We start from the raw sequence: 12138 nt of genomic DNA, 5'->3' as shown, positions 1-12138 counted from the left end.
GCGTCTAAGAATGTGATTAATGTTAGAGCTTGGTTGCCCAGGACCCCAACTGAGATCAGACATGTTGAAAGGCTGCATGCATGCATGGAGCTTTTGCTGCAGTACCCCATTTATAAGAGATAAAAACACTGACGCAGTGCGTGTGTCCATGTCAAAGTGCTTGGATTCCACACCTGAGCGTGCTGTTTTTCCAGCAGCCTGCGGTTAATGTGCACCGCCTCCTTTCTCTGTCAGCATTCCTTTATTGGCCTCAGATTTCAGATCAAACCAATTTTTTAAGGTTTGCAGAATGAGTAAGCCTTTTAGATGAGGAGGTAAAACATCACCAACATTCACCGAATGAGAAATAGCATCGCATGCATTTATTCATTACTGACACACTACCTGGAGCAGTACAAAGGGTTCAGAACCACGAAGTTCTTTTATAATTGAGTCTGATACTTCATCTAGTTTGTAAGCAATGGACCTTACATTACATGTCACATGTCACATTCACACCTCTATACAATGGTAACTGGACCTGTTTGTCCAACAAATGCACATCTAGATGTCCCATTGGATCGAGATCGAGGAATTTAAAGGGTACATCAATACCTAGAACTCATGATGGGCCATTGTTGCTGAAAGAAGCCACAGCCGTCACACAATCGTATTTCCATGAAAGGGTGCATGGACTGCAATAAATGCAGTCCTATGTGCCACAAGTAACATCCATGGTTGGCAGGACCCAAGGTATCTCAGTAGAACATTACCTAAAGCAATGCCTCAGCCAGCTTGTCTTCTTCCCATAGGGCATCTTGGGGTCATGTGTTTCTCAGTTAAGTGACAAACACACACCCAGCCATTCATATGATAAAAAACATGATTCGTCAAAGCAGGCCAGCTTCTTCCATTGCTCTCTGGTCCAATTTTGGTGTCTAAAGTAGGGGCTTTCAGCAGTGGGCAGAGGTCAGCATGGACACCCTGACTGTTCTGCAGCCACACAAGCCCCATGCACAACAAACTGTGATGTACTGTGTGTTCTGACATCTTCTAGAGAACCAGCAGGAACCTTTCCAGCACTTTGCACTGTAGTAGCTTGTCTCCGTGGACGTCTGAGGAGATGGGGTGATGGATTTCACAGCTCTGGGAAAGAAGCTGTGTCTCAGTCTGTTGTGCCATGGCCAACAATGACCCTGTCATCAACTTAGAGGACATAATGTTTACTTGCTGGCATATACATCCCACCCACTTCGAGGTGCTATGACAATCAGATAGTGTAACTGCTTTCACCTGTCAGTGCTCAGAATGTTACGGTTGATCTGTGTATTTGTGTGAATGTAGCTGTCTGCTCCTTATTTTTCACATACTCATCTGATCTATTTTACACCTGCATGGCTCAGTTAGTATTAGCTATGCTTTCAGACTACTGAAATTAACCTCTGGTCAAACCAGTCACGTCTGAACTCCCGTTTCTGTCCCAGATAGAGTTAACTTTGTGTCAGTTACCATGGGAACTCTCCTGAGCTGTTGGAGCTGTCTGATACTACTTAATTTCTTTATTCATGAGAATGAGACAATCATTGCTGTAGTTTTCGAGCGTTGAGGATTTTTCTCAAGAACAAGTACAAGATGTTGGGGAACGAGGCTCCTAATATCCAACAGTCCTTTTATCACTAACCAGCTGAAGTTCAGGTGAAGTACCATGGCCATCAGAGTGAGTTATGGGCCCTGCACTTTCTTTTTTTTCCATTTCTAAACATCAAAGATATTCCCAGAAAGTACCGGGCACACACTGAGGGCTAATTCACAGAGTGTCCCTATACATTAGACCCTGTGATGTTTCACAAGTCATCTGTGTGCAGCTTCAAAACATCAACACAAGACATGTGAGGATTTGGGGGCTTGTATCAGGCAGTACTGAAAAATTACCAGAAATAAAGATAAAAGCTGTAAATCAGAAAGTTTCTCTGGCTCCCACAGTAGAAACACGGATCACAGCAGGGGGGTACTTGAGGGCTTTCAGAGCAGAGAAAAAGATGCCTTTAGAAACTACAGGGCCAAGTTTTCCCACTGAAAAGTCATTTTTAGAGCTGTGTTTTATTTCATTTCTTTAAACATCCACTGCTCGCACAGGTTTGATCACTTTGTCTAATTTAATTCTCATAAACAACTACAATAGTTTTAATTATAGACTCTGAGACACTGACTGCAGTTATCAGACAACATAATATGTTAGTAATGTTGTCTTAAGAGGGGGTCAGTGTTTAATTAGTCATGAACACAAAGATTTTGAGAAAATAATTGTGTGGATTCAGTTCCTGACAAAACCACTGCTGTCCATTCATAATTTTAATTACATCCTAACAGCAGGTCAGATACCTTATAGTCAATGCCTCCATTTCTGCTGTAGAAATACTTGTACTGCAGCAGAATTTTGTTATTTCAGCTAGTTCCATGGTGCAGATTGTTTACTTCTGCCCCAGGCTGCTGCTCAGATGTTGTTTTCTGGTTGTGGAAAGATCTACTCAGTCATCAGTGCCTGTCAGTCTATGGTCACGTGTGGGCTAAAAAAAGTTTCTGTTAAATGATAGGAATGTGAGATGAGGTTTGTACATGTCCATGATTTGACTGCATTGTGGCATGTCTTACAGATGCATACACAGATGAAGACTTGATGCTGTACTGGAAGAGCGGCGATGAGTCGCTCAGCACTGATGATCGGATTTCTTTGTCCCAGTTCCTCATTCAGAAGTTCCACACCACGTCTCGCTTGGCCTTCTATAGCAGCACAGGTACACACACACACAGGACAGAATTATCTATCAATGCTTGTCGGATGTTCTTCCCTGAACCCCCAGTCAGTCAATAAAAAGTCCTGCCCCTCGAGTGTGTGTGCTGTGGGTAGAGAGAGTTCAAACCTTTCTTTGCGCAATGTTACTGTTAAAAATATCATAAAACACAACAATGTGAGCTTCACATACTATTGAAATAGTAGTTCTGATGAACATGTTGCATTCCAACAGAAGTTAATAGTTCAACAAATATCCCTGTGTCTTCTGGTGGTGATGAACTGTGTCTTTTTTTGCATTTGTTTGCAGAGATTTGCATAGATTTCAAATCTACCAGTAGGGTGTGAGGTTCAGACATATTGTGATTGCTTTTTAATTATTACTGAATTTGTTTTCTGAAATGAAATTGTAGTTTTCATCTTGATGTTTATAGAGGCGTGAATCTAATTTCTCTGTCAGGGCAGACTGTCTGGCTGGGGGATGTTTCTAAAGAATTCAAATCCCATAATAGCCAGACTGAGCTGGGGTAAAATAACACAGCTTTCTAAAAGAACAGGGATAGCAAGGGAGAAGAAAAAGATTGATCCACGACTTTTTCTCTCTGCGTATGTCTTAACCAAATGCGTCACATCATAATCAACATACAGCATCACACTGAGTCATGTAGCTCCTAATTGCACTGGATAAATGAGAAAATACTTTCCTAACAGACCAAAACTCCAAGGTTATCAGTCAAATACTTGCATCTCATTGTGCAAACTTACATTTTAGTGAAAACAGACAAACAGAACACAGAGTAAACTTAAAGTCATCAGTCGGTGTTTGGACCACCAGCTGAGCCTTAAAGCCACAAGGTGCTTCACAATCAGAGCGAAAGAAAAAAAACTTCAGTTAGGAAAAGCTGTTTTTGATGATGTGCTGATGATAATTTGATGTTTTACCTCTGTGCTTCTGCTCTGAGATGTTTACACCCTGGGCAGATTGAGGAACTTCAAACTGAGATCTGAATGTTTGACATCTTTTTAAATGTGGCTCGGAGTGTGTGTGTGTGCAGGTGTGTTACTGTGGCACATTCTGTGATGTTAAGAGATGCATAAACACAATAATCCAGAAATAACTCCCAACTGATTTGTGTATTGTTTGAAAACAGAGGTCAAAGGTCACAGAATAACAGACAGGGACAGAGTGTGTACGTGTAGAAAATGAACCCCTATAGGAAACTGTGCATGTCATCTCTACAGTCCTGAAGCTGTCTGTTCACTCCTCCTGAGCAGGTATCTTGCTGTGTTTGCAGGCTGGTACAACCGTCTCTACATCAACTTCACGTTGCGACGCCACATCTTCTTCTTCCTGCTGCAGACGTACTTCCCTGCCACACTCATGGTGATGCTTTCATGGGTGTCATTCTGGATTGACCGCAGGGCTGTGCCGGCCAGAGTTTCCCTGGGTAAAAAAAAAAAAAACATCATGTCAAATGTTCTTTGAACAAAATCTGCATGCCGGAGGAAAATCTGTGTGAAATGACGAAAGCTGGCTGTGACATGGCTCCAGTGACTGGGAATGAATACACACATGCATGTGTGATCACATAAACCTCCCACGCTCTACCACTCTCACTTTTCTTTTGAATTATTTTCTGTATTGGGGCTGTTGCTGTTCTTGTCCCCCCTCACTGAGAGCCTCTCACAGCTCATCTTATCTCTCTCATGGCTGCTTTGAGGTGTTTTACATCATAGCTGCAGTTTGTTCTGTTTCCTCTTCTGCTTTCTTCATTATGTGATTTATACTGCACACATTTCTGAATGCATTCAGTACGTTAAAGCTGCAGTTTGCATTTGATACATAGAGCTATGTGTGCCTTACTTACCCTGCTGCTCCAATGAGTTTGTATCTATGTGTGTAACCATCTTCAAGGGCAGCACCACTTTGATTCAGTGCATTTACATATACTTATATATAGCAGAAAGCTGACAGTAACCCAGTTTCCTCCCTGTCTCTTCATCCTGTTCACTGTCTGTTCTTATGTGTGGCTGTACAAAAGTCTTCATTTTAACTCAACGTCAGAAGCCATCATTATGTTTGTTGACTTAATTTAATGACTTACTATTGCAAAATGTGGCATCTAATATTCATTTTGTACATTAGCCAGTTGCTGCGTTGCTATCATCAAGACTCTTTATGGCAGAACTTGCTGCATTAACTGCCAACCCTGCCCTGCTGAAGTTCACACACTAAGAACAGTGTAGAATACTAATGGAAGTATCTGAAATGAGACACAGCAGATAGATCCTCAGTAATTCCTAATGGACAGCTTTTTGTTCCCATATCTATGTTGCCAGACAGTTTCTTCTGCTGGTTGTCTCATGTCTCCATATCACTCATACCTGTCACTGCCTGCTCTGTGTAGTATAGATATAAAATAAATGGAGCTGTAGCTGTTCCCCAGCCTGTAAAGGAGCCCAACACAAGCTAACTGCATAAACCATTACAGGAAACGGGCCACAGGTTACAGTGTCAGCTGGGACACATTGGCCTTGGGTACCTTTTGCCTTCAGTTGCTATGGGACAGGTTTCAGGACTCAGAGCAGAGTGTAGACCTGCAGAGGCTGATGTATTTCTCTTTACTGGCAAGGTGCTGGCCTGTTTTCTATAACATTGTGTTGTAGCTTGGAGCATGCTTGTTACTTTTAGTGCAGGCCGTACCTGCTCTCACTAAGTAGTGTTGCTTGAGGGAGCATACAGTTTGCACCCGACTGGGGCTTATTAACTTGAACTTTACATGTGAATACATTTCCTGCATTGGACGTGCAACAAAATGCTGGTACTGGTGTTCTGTTGCCTTGCATTAAGCTTTTAAATAATTAATTAGAGGCCACCATTGGACCGTTTTAAGGACAGAGCATTACTGACAACAAAAATATGGTACAACAGCAGGCAAACTGACAGCACATCAGATTAATGTTTCTGGATGAATTACACAAACACTTTGAGTTCTCATACAGTTACACTACAGACTCTCTAGGGTAACGCACACTGGTGGTGTCTGATGATTCTTACAGAGTCTAACTACTTGTTAGCTGTTTGGACCCAAAGGCCGAACACAGACTCAGAGTGAGAGAAGCTGGACAGGGTTTGTTGCAAGATGAATGACAGCTGGGATTGTGAGAGGGAACAGAGGATCATCAGCACCATCTACCAAGTCACTCATCACTGAAATGTTTATACCATATAGATTGAAGGTGCCTGAGGGCTTTTACTTTTTCGGCTAAGTTTGAACTTTTGCAGTAATGAATGACTGGGGAGGCTTCAAGGTCATCTTTATTGCAGGAATTTTGGAGTATGCTGTATCATATCATACAAATTCACATAGCATGTTCACCCCCTGTAGTTTTAGATAGTGAATATGAGTTCCATTATGCTGTGCCTACACTGTGAAACAATACTTACAGATTGTCTGTCTTGTGTCCAGGCATCACCACAGTGCTGACCATGTCCACCATCATTACTGGAGTGAATGCATCCATGCCCCGGGTGTCCTACATTAAGGCTGTGGACATTTACCTGTGGGTCAGCTTTGTCTTCGTTTTCCTGTCTGTGTTGGAGTACGCTGCTGTAAACTACCTATCGACCGCCCAGGACCGCCGGGAGCGCAAGATGAGAGAAAGGGCTCGATCTCAGGTTTGTGTTCACTGCATCTAGTTTGCTTCCGGAGAAAAGTCCAGATGGCTGTGCAGGGCTCCTAAAGAGAGGTGCAATCCTCCAAAAACTCCTGCTGACTGCAGCATTTCTCTAACAAGGTCTGTCAAAGGGACTAAATACAAACAAACAAGAAAACATGAGCACTAGTGACAACAAAAACAGGAAAAGCCTGTTTAAGAAAGTTTGATGCTTCATCTCAGTTCTTTCTGCACAAATAAACTTTAGAATGAAAATAGAAAATAAATATATGAACCGCACCATTCTAATCAAGAGGATTTGTGCTTTGTAAGTCTGGTAACGTTCAAGGGATTTGTGCCCATCTTCATCTTTGGGCTCATATATATAAACTGCTACTGTAATACTGAAATCCTCTGATCACACCATTTTGTTAGCAGCAACTGAAAGATTTAACCATGAAAATACATGAATCACTATGCTGTAAAAACTGTTTGTCACTGGTAGAAACAGCCTGTTAGCCTCTTTCAGCTCCTTGTTTGGTGCACAGCTTCACCGATTCAGTTTCATTTCCAGCCAAAAGGTGCTGATCAGCAGGAAGCATCACTGCGGGAGCAACCAGTGTCCACAGCCGCTGCATACTGATGTGGTAAAATTAACATGAGCATTGCCCTGATACAGTGGAGCCAAGAGATCAAAAGAAAAAGACATTTTTTTCAGTTAGACAATAGTTTGCTGGTTATTATGCTTTAAACCCTTAACAGAGAGGCTTTGACAGAGTAATACTCTAGTTATATTTGATGGGACAGGTCTCTCTCTAGGGTGCTCTCTAACCAGGGATGTGTCTCTAAATGTGAGTAATAAGATCACACAGGAAGAGGCCGAGTGGGAGGAGGGAGAAAGCCATCCCAGCAGGTATTAGCAGCATGTGGCAGCCAGGGGAAGACGGCGTAGGAGGTGGACCTCAGTGTTCAGCAAGTCAGCAGGTTAAAATAGACTGGAAACAGTCACAGTGTGGTTTCTGCTCTTGGTTTCAATTAAAGGTATTTGCACATTTTTATGCAAGGTTTCTGACTGCAGGAGAGCTCAGCTTCTTACCGTAAAAAAAAAGACATATTAAAAGTGACACCTATTGTTGCCCCAATAAAATCTTAGAACAAGCACGCTAAGCTTAACCAGTCTAAGTCATGGTGTTTTTATCAGTCATTCTAAAAGTTGTATCATTAGCTGATGAAATAATTTGTTAATGGCAAGATAATTAAATCAGCCTCCTGGAGTTTTGATGAATTAGATGGTGGTATCCTTCTTTAGCGTGTAGTGAGCATGCGGCAACCTCCAGGGCTGATAAAAATGTCCCTTCCTTTGGCATTTCTCTTTAAACAGGCTGTATGGGCAACTTTCTTTACATGTAGGCCATAAAAAAAGATTTAAAACATTAATTTTCATGTACATTCTGGAAACTGAAAACGTTAGGTGCCTGCAATATTATGCATAAATTATAAATAAATGTTTTCAACCAGTTGTATGTATACCATTTGTATTTAAAATGACAACGGAAAGAACACTGTGTAAAGATGACAAAAAATAATAAACTATAAATAAACTTTATTTTTATAGCACTTTTTTAAACAGAAGGTACAAACTGCTACACAACCATAAAAATACAGTACAAATGAAACATCGATCTGTCAGGTCCAGTTAATGCAGCGTTTCTGATAAAAAAATACGTTTTAAGGAGTGACTTAAAAGAAGACAATAAATCAGCTGACCTGAGGCGGAGAGGGAAGCCCAGCAGCTTAAAGGCCATCTTCAAATTTTCAGCATATTAGCAATGAAGAAATCCTATTGTTTACTTTGACTCACAAATGTTGATGAATCCAGCACTGAACACAGTGCACAACATTTCACTGTGTTCTTCTATAGCATCTGCTGAAAAGATGTGCTTCTTCAGTGTCAGCAAGAAACAACAGGCTTAAGGTAGAGTGACTGGTAAATCAGCAGACTGCTGGTTCCTTATTGATGACTGAAGTCTGAATGGTAGCAGTAGATTTAGTGCTGCAGAGATGTGTGGAGGTATGCGCAACATTCTCAGGATTTCACCTGTTTCCTCTGCCATCCAGCTCAAGATGAAGGTCAGCATTCCTTTCATCTGCTGTTCAGACCAAACCGCTGGTGCTCCTTCGTTGTGCTGTGCATATATGTTGTCTAAACAGTCTTCTAGTACCCCCCCTCCCTTTTTTTGCTCATTTACTAATGTGATTATATTGCACTGTGATTTCACTGTGAGCTCTTTCAAATGGATTACATCCCACAGAGATACAGTATACAGCACAGCTTCTAATTCCTTAGAACCCAGCTGTCACTGTCACCCCCACACTGGGAAAATACACCGTCCTGAAAACCTCTGGAAGCTCACATAGTTTTCTTAGGGCTTCAAAGGTGTTCAAAACACTGAGAGATATAGATGTTGAAATGGCTGTGTGTGTGTGGCTGCGTGGGTGGGTATACCTTAGGCATCATGGTCTCTTCTGGTCCAACTGACATGCAGCAGTTCAGTAGATAGCATCTCCTGTTGGCCCCAGGGAGCTCAGAGTTAAGTCTTCAGGTCACATTCAAACCTGTGCCAGTGTTTCCAGTCAGCAGTTTCAGTTCAATAACTGCAGGACAAAAACTCAAGGCAACACAAGTTAGCAGTACAAAACTAAGCTGCAGCTCTCTCCTCCAGCATCAAACACTTCTGGCCACTGACAGATCTGTTTTGCTGCTCCTCCCGCTCTCCTGCCACACATCATAGCACCCTTTATACAGCCTACACATATCTGCCAAAGTCTCCCAGTTGTCAGAGTCTGGAGGTGACTGACACCAGCAGAAGTGTATTTAATAATGCATAGGAAAGAGCAAAGAGATCAAAAGGAAAGTTAAAGGATGGGCTCCAAAGCACATCTTACAGTAACAGTTCTTACACTTCCACTTTCAGCTTCATATGACCAGAGTGAGAGTCCCTCAGCTCAACAGAAGTCAGGGGGTCAAGAATAACTGTCTGTGAAACTGGTTTCAACAAGTCTGTGTAATTAAAGAACAAATATATTAAAATTAGGTTTCCCATTTACTTATTGTTTTTTGTCCCATGCAGTCACTGCCCTGCACCTGTGGTATCTCCCAAACACGGACCATGACTATGCTGGATGGTACCTACAGCGAGGCCGACACCAACAGCCTGGCTGGCTACACCGAAGAGCCGGTGGTGCCCGAGGAGGAGCAGGAAGAGATGCATGAGGTTCCAGAGAAACCTGAACACATGGTGGTTCATCTGTCAGTGAGCAGTGAGTCCACCACCACCAAGAAGAAGAAGAGCCTGCGCGCCCTTAACATCATCCAGAACACTCATGCTATTGACAAATATTCCCGGATGATTTTCCCTGGGTCATACATCTTCTTCAACCTCATCTACTGGTCGGTCTACTGCTGAGCAGCATTCATAGTCGGGGCCGCACAAACCCAGACATTTTGAATGCTATGTTAATGGGACACTTACAGACTAATTTATGAGTGCTGTTGTGCTATATGTCTGGTGCTGGTGGATCAATATACTTACAGTACAGACCTGAAAAATGTCTTAAAAGGTTCTGGACTGGGACCACGGGATTGATGAAAGCACTCCTTTTTTATTTTATTTTCCTCATACAGCAATTTGAATGTTCATACATGCTCTAAATTCAAACTAAAATAACTATAGATGGTATTTTTAAACTTGATGCTAGTTCTTGTAGTCTGTTTTTTTACCAGCTGCTGTTCAAAAGTTGTTTGTGGTCCTTTCTGCTTTTTTTTCCTAGTACGACCGACAGAAAGAGTTTATGTATTTGAATTGTAATATAGATCAGAAGGTACACTGAGAGTGTGTTCATCCTGTGTTGTTCTCAGTTGACTGCAGTCTGTAATTATCTGTAATGAGAATCACCATGATTATAACATTTTAGGGCCAAAGTGTGTATTCATTATTTCTGAGAGACAGTCTTAGCTTGTAAACATTTGCTCAAGAACACAATCAAGTGTGAGGGAAATGTCATGTACTAGACAACTTAACCTGCATATGATGAATATTTATGTCTGCATCCAGTGATTGCAAAGATACTTCACTCACGTGAGACACTTCACTGAACAACAAACCATCACCAGACACTGATCCATGAAGAACTTAGTGAATGTTAGGAGTCGAGCCTCATTGAGATAGATGACTCACTCACAATAACTCAGGTGCTATTAAAACATTGCAGAGGAGTGAATAAAACTGGATGACAGAATCAAAGGAGCAGCAGTCAAAGGACTAAAAGTCTGATGGTTTATCTGCTGCTGTTTTAGAGTTTAGATGTCACAACTCAAACATTCACATTCTGTTTTTACCGTTGGATTAGCTGCACCATCTGAATCCTGGCACGTCACCAAAATGTGACAGGAGCCAATATGAGCACCTTTATGGAAACAGCACAAGGTTAGACGTTGAGAGAACTCAAACATATTTTCACGTGTGCAGTATTAAATCTTAGAGATTTTACTAAAGTGTAAACAAACTTGAGCTTTTATTTCTGACATGTTTGCCCATATGTGTTACCAGTTTTAAAACTGCTGCACGCTATATAAATAACTTTCAATATTTGCATTTTTACAGCCTACAAACCAGTTTTATAGCTCCTCTCAACCATAGAACATCTGTAGATAAACCTGCAGCTAAATACTTGCTAGAACAAAAACTAAATTAATCATGTTGTGCTGAGTGTAGAATTTGGGGTTTTTTACAGAATTGTTAATGCAAACCTTTATTTTTAGTGAGCTGAAAGCCGAAGGAGCAGAGATATGATCCAGCTTAACAGTTCAATGATGAGATAATGAAGATGTGATAGCTGTAATAGCATGTTCGTATCCAAAGATAAAAATATATTTTATCACACCCACTTCGTTAAGTGATTCTCAACCCAACATGACTCACAGCTGCTGTTCCTTATCAACTGTACCACATGACACAGAGAACAAACCATTTCCCCTTTTTTCCATCAGCATGAGATGAAGTAATAAAGCTGGTGATTATATCTGAAGGGTTGTTGGCCAGTGCATCTTTTTTCTCCCAAAGTCTGTGTAGTCACTCATTATGGCTACGATACCGAACAATAGGAAGAGAGGCAAAGCATAAATTGGATGCAGGAAGCGATGAAATGTCTTTTCTCTTATATGAGTCATGAAAGCTTATTGCCCAAAATGTGCAGATTTAACTTGTCATTCTTCAAGTGGCTGTTTTTACTCTATCCTCATGATAACTTTTATAGAGCTTTTAACTGTACTGCTGTAATTGATCCAAGCCTTTATTGACATTTTAACTCAGTTAATCCCATAAAAGTCTTATAGCACCATCGTCCCTCTGTGACTGCAACAATGTCATTGTGGTCTTGCTAAGACTATTTGCATATGACTTACTGGCTTGTCTAATCTAAAGAAATCAACACCTTACTTCTCAAATGCCCTAATGGAAATGCCCTTAAAACAACTAAATTGCTGATGCCACACCTCGTTGCTTAATTTTGTCTTGACACTTTGACAAGAGTTCTATGGATACACAGAACTTATGGACAAACTAGAGCAATATTGAATAATTGAGGGGCCTAATAAGCAGAGATAATTCCTCTTTTATCAAATAATATTAGCAGCTAATTATTTCTGGACA

General features: G+C 41.2%; 1 protein-coding gene across 2 annotated transcripts in view; it reads left to right on the top strand.

Moving 5' to 3' along the window:
* gabrr2a (gamma-aminobutyric acid type A receptor subunit rho2a) overlaps positions 1-9894 on the top strand; it is a 40790-nt gene extending 30896 nt beyond the window's left edge. For both annotated transcript variants that reach the window (XM_028394717.1, XM_028394715.1), the window contains exons 6-9: positions 2634-2774; positions 4066-4218; positions 6241-6449; positions 9559-9894. In XM_028394717.1, the coding sequence (XP_028250518.1) occupies positions 2634-2774; positions 4066-4218; positions 6241-6449; positions 9559-9894 (839 nt within the window). The remainder of the gene's footprint in view (positions 1-2633; positions 2775-4065; positions 4219-6240; positions 6450-9558) is intronic.
* Positions 9895-12138: the final 2244 nt, after the last annotated feature.

This window comes from Parambassis ranga, chromosome 22 (assembly GCF_900634625.1).
Source record: "Parambassis ranga chromosome 22, fParRan2.1, whole genome shotgun sequence".
NCBI lineage: Eukaryota > Metazoa > Chordata > Actinopteri > Ambassidae > Parambassis > Parambassis ranga.
Note: the sequence above shows the minus strand (reverse complement) of the source record. Positions and strands in the feature narration are given on the sequence as shown.